General features: G+C 31.9%; 1 protein-coding gene across 1 annotated transcript; it reads right to left on the bottom strand.

Annotated features, from left to right (window-relative positions):
- Window positions 1-352: 352 nt before the first annotated feature.
- LOC128246454 (neuroglobin-like) lies at window positions 353-4,418 on the bottom strand. The gene is made up of 3 exons (XM_052964667.1): window positions 4,022-4,418; window positions 2,091-2,316; window positions 353-1,840 (listed from the first exon to the last, which is right to left on the bottom strand). The coding sequence occupies exons 1-3, from the start codon at window positions 4,240-4,242 to the stop codon at window positions 1,706-1,708; spliced, it is 582 nt and encodes a 193-aa protein (XP_052820627.1). The 5' UTR covers window positions 4,243-4,418; the 3' UTR covers window positions 353-1,705.
- Between the last annotated feature and the right edge of the window lie 684 nt (window positions 4,419-5,102).

Raw genomic sequence — 5,102 nt, 5'->3', positions numbered from 1 at the left:
TTCATAATGTACCATTTATGTTTGATTTCACAACACTTATGACACGTTCGTTTGCACTTGGGGGATTACTTGCTTTATTGCTTATTGTGATGTTGTTGTTTTTTGAATTTACCACAGATACTGTTGGCATTGTTTTCGCATCAAATATATGAAGGTTTATTATTTTCCAGCTATGCAGGTTTCCAAAAGACATACGCCTGTATGGTTGATACAATATATAATGGTTCTTTTGAGTGATAACCTAAGCTGTTACTATAAACACTGTTTAGTATTATCATTACTAAGAGCAATAATACAACAAAACTAAACAAGTATGTATTTTCAAAGGAATAAGGAAACATGTTGTAAGTCATTTACAAACAATAATAGGCACTCGTATTTTAGACCTGAAAATGAATATAATGAGTTTACAGCTCGTCAAGGAACGAATGGAGTCTACTTTATGCAAGGTTCGAGACATAACGATACATTACTTTTTCGTGTAATGTTCTGTTAGCAGTGTTACAAAAGTAATAGTATGGTAAACTGTCTTTCTAATTGCAGTTTAATTGTTACATTGTAAGTGTAAACTACCAGCACAGTTAATGTTTAAAACCTGATCAAAAATGGATATGTTTGTGTATGTTTGTTATTACAAAACGGAAGTAAATTGACCATCAATGTATAAAAATGTTTTAGGGGGATTCAGGTTTAGAACAAAATTGAATACTTCTTTTTAATATGACTCAACAATCAAATGAAAAGTAAAAGAGCTCATTGTGTACACATATTCATTTTCAGTCAAAGACAATTTAAACTCCAATGACAAGCGCAGAAGCCAAAACAATAACATAATTATTACTATGCAGTTAATAGCTTTTGCACCATGTTTTAGAGTGTTTTCGTTTTTTCATTGATATCGTTACACCCATATTGGGACGGTAACAAGAAGGCGGAATTTAACCGTGATACAACTATCAACGCTAGTTATTGTGCGTTGTCCTTGACAAAGTAGTATAGAACAGTAATAGTTACAAGAATTTAAGAGTTATTGCACCCACTTCCCTCGTGACTGAAATAAATCACAAGAACAAATGCTCTCTTGTATTATTCCATTACTCAGTATGTGAGTGCAGTAACTGTTACATTGTTTACGTAGTGTTTCGGTAAATCACTCTACAATGAAAATCCTCCGACGACTTCCAAGAAGACAAATCTTTATCAAAACAATGAGTGTTTATGCGTTTTTATACATAACATAACATAACCACATCCATAATCTGCATATGTTGTACACTGACCCAGGTATTTAATCATTTTCAACTGGCAAAGGCCTTTGTTATTTGTACAACGTATGCAGTGTGGTAACAACATCTACAGTTTGTAGAATATTTATATTATCACTTACGAGGAATAATCCAGAAAAACGTGGATTTATTTTAAAAATTATCAATATTTCTGCAAAATAATTTAGAACTTAACGAATATCTTATCCAAAATTGTCTGTATAGACGATATGAATTTTAGTTCATATGCTTTTTCAATAGTGAACAAATCATACATGAACAAGTCATACATCTCATTTGTACAACCCAGTATTCCATCAGATGCATTATCATGTTGATTGCGAACGATATATCCGGCATGTATATTGTCCACAGTTGCATAATACTGCTTCATATACATTTGTACCACAGACTCTTTACTTTATATATTTAAACGTTCCTCATATACTACACATTCCCTTCCTCATATAGTAGCACATGAGCATGAATAAATGATCCCAAGCTTTCTCATGTTGGCCTGTCCACACTGTTTCTAAATGGGGCTTGATTGAGCTGATAAACTGGATACCAATCAACTGAAAATAATAATTAAATTGGTCAGTTTAATCAAACAAAGATCAATAAGAACTTCGATAGTTTTCTCTGCATTATTGTTTATTGATATGACAAGCGAATAAACTATCCATTGAGGAATTCTGTGCTTTAGTTTGACAACGCAACGTAATAGCTCAAACACGTAATGTTATACGATAAATTGGGATTGGTATATAACTACATGTAAGGACAAATATGGAAGAATATCAACAAATAAAAACTACAACTTACATCAATAAATTCAATTTTCACGGAATAATTCTTGTGACGAATTCCCAATTCTGTCATGAGCTCTCGAAGCTTTTCCCTGTTGTCAAGTCTATAAATACATTTGTCCACTGTTCCCATTACTCGTAGCGCATGCGCACGAAGAATTGCGTTGTATTCTTTGTCGGATGTGTTAACTGCCCGAAATGACATAAAAGCATCGTGCACGTCTGGATGGGTCTCGAACAGACTGAAAGTAGAAATGAAAATAATGGTATGTATACAAGAAATTCCCAGTTGCTCTAAAAACAAGAACGCTAAGATGTTTACTATATATAACAACTAATGGCAACATTTGTTCTAATACGGTGAGAATTTACTCTTAAAAAGGAGGAGATATTGCATGAAATAAGCAAATATCTCAATGACATCTCATTCAGATTAGAATGACCGAAATAAAAATGTTTTTGGCTTTCTTATCTATTGCATTGGTATGGTCATGTGTTACCCGGGTGGTGCATTTATCTCTGACCATGGTGTATTTGTTAATTAATATTGTTGTATAATCAAAAGCTTCTTACATGTCATAGGCTTTGAAAGAAATGAATTGAAAAGAAAATAAATATATTCAATTCCAGCAAGTAAGAACAAAAACTATAACCAACATGTATGTATTTACAAATCAAAATTATTTTTCACAATGAAATGGCAAATATAAAACGTGTTCAAAATAACAGACTTATTTTTAGGCATGCAGCCTGATGACAGGAACCTTCTTAACCCAGACAACACTGAAAGTGTTCGATAACAGAAAACGCAGATTAAGTGTTATATATTTACGAGATACTGTCAGTTTCGTGCAGGGAAGACTCTGAAAAAAGCTGTATTTTCTCATGCTAACAAACAATGGCTCTTTGTATGCTTTTGAAATATACGGAAATATTAACAGGCTTACATTGTTGTATAGGATGTCCGTTTTCAAGTCATGGTTGAGAAATAAAATCATATTCAATAATAACCGAACACGTCTTTTAACCTCAACTATAGTCACCACGAAGGTCATGTCCAAGAAATCGAAATGTTATACAGATCAATGATATAATTATATTCTTGTTAACTGTCTTTGGTAATACACTACATAGAAAATGTGATGTGAAACAATTCAAACAAACACTTTTGTATAATTACACATTTAGTTAGTTTCTACAGACAAGCAGTTACATCAATTCCTTAAGGACAAATATCAATGAGATCGTTGTAACTCCTATACCTGAACAGTGAATACATAGTCTTAACCACTATACGGGCAGGTTCCATGGTCCTTTCTGAGTAATTATCAAATATGTTTGTCTGTAAAGGTCATCAGCAACAAGTTATGGACTTTGATTTATAAAACAATATCCTAATAAATCAGCTGAGGTCCACCAATAATTGGTGAACTAGTACGTATCCACGATAATGTCCTGTAGAGATATTGTTGGCTTAAATGCAAATGTCAATATTTAAAAAAAATGAAAATTAGGCAAAGATAAATTACGTTTAAAAGGTCGTATTTCTTTATGTATGTCAAATATAAAACGTATAAAAAGGTGATTAATATACAGTTAACTTGCAATTAGACAAGTTAGATGTCGGGAGTCGATGTTTCTCCATATGCTATACATATGAAATCCACATCCACATGTAACCACATATTGACTTGACTTGAAGTAGATAGAAGGTTTCCTTCGACCTATTATGGGATTGAAACAATTGAACTCAAAATGAAAAACTCAATTGCAACTAAACAGATAAAATACATCAGTCAGATCCAAAAGATTTACATGTATGTTTGATACGTCTGAAACATAAATAAGTTTAGAAACAAAATAAACATGTACATACATTTCTAAACGACATCAACATGAATGGATCAATCAATACGTATATATATTAATATATGAATAAACACATACCCGACAAACGTAATAATCCCAACTTTTGCAACATCCTGTTTAACTATTTTCCAGCAGTCTTTAAGAATTTCAACCTCACGCTCACTAATCTCAGGCGGTGATTTTTGAGGATCAAACGTTGTAATTATTTCATTATTTTTACTGATCATCACACGGGATTTGTTATCACCCGTTTGTTTCGTTCCAGTCAAAGACCTTTTAATGCGTTTAAATAATGACATTATTTTAAATTTATTTTCCAATTCACTTTGTGTTCAAGCTTGCTTAACAGTTATTCATTCAAATATTAATAATTATATTTAATACGGAACTGTTTTCTGACAATAGTATGTTTTGCGACAGATATCTGACTCTCTAATGATATTTTCCAATAATTTCTCGAGCTTATATTCACTGAGTTCACGTGTGAAGTAATATATTGGTTTTCGCAGTTGGTAATGACAAAGTTTTGGTCTTGCAAATGTTTGACCGACTTTCGATAGACGATGATGTTTAAATTAGACTTTATCGAAATGCACGTGGTAAAATTAGTTCATAAATTATATGGAACGCTTGGTGGTAACTAAACAAGTATATACGTTTTGTCTTCTGCGACAAGACTACGATCGCCATTCACAAAATGCGTGGACAATGTACATAAACCATTTAATCGATGTAATAATTATTTGTATGCATATGGTAGATATATTTATAATATCATACTATATTTATTTTGGTAAACCGACGCAAAAATAGACTTAAAGGTTCTAAATATTTCAAAATTCAAGGGATTTAGCTGAATAATGTTGCTAAAATGATACATGCGTTTCTTATTTAATAACTAGGAAATTGTTCAAGCGTTTTAGTATCAACATTGGTTAAACGAAAACACTTAGAAAGATCATCATTCGAATAGTGAAAGTAAACATGACTACCTGTACGGCAATAAGTACACATTATTTTCATCGTAAATAATGTGTCATTAAGAAAAAAATATAAAATCTATACATTAGCCTTAACTTACTTTTGTTATATCTTCCTGTGCTGAAATCGGGTTTCAGCTTTTTAAAATATCCTACTTTCAATGCCATAGTCTCTGAGC

The sequence above is a fragment of the Mya arenaria genome, chromosome 9, assembly GCF_026914265.1.
Source record: "Mya arenaria isolate MELC-2E11 chromosome 9, ASM2691426v1".
NCBI classification, from domain to species: Eukaryota; Metazoa; Mollusca; class Bivalvia; order Myida; family Myidae; genus Mya; species Mya arenaria.
This window is presented reverse-complemented; position numbering and strand designations above follow the sequence as displayed.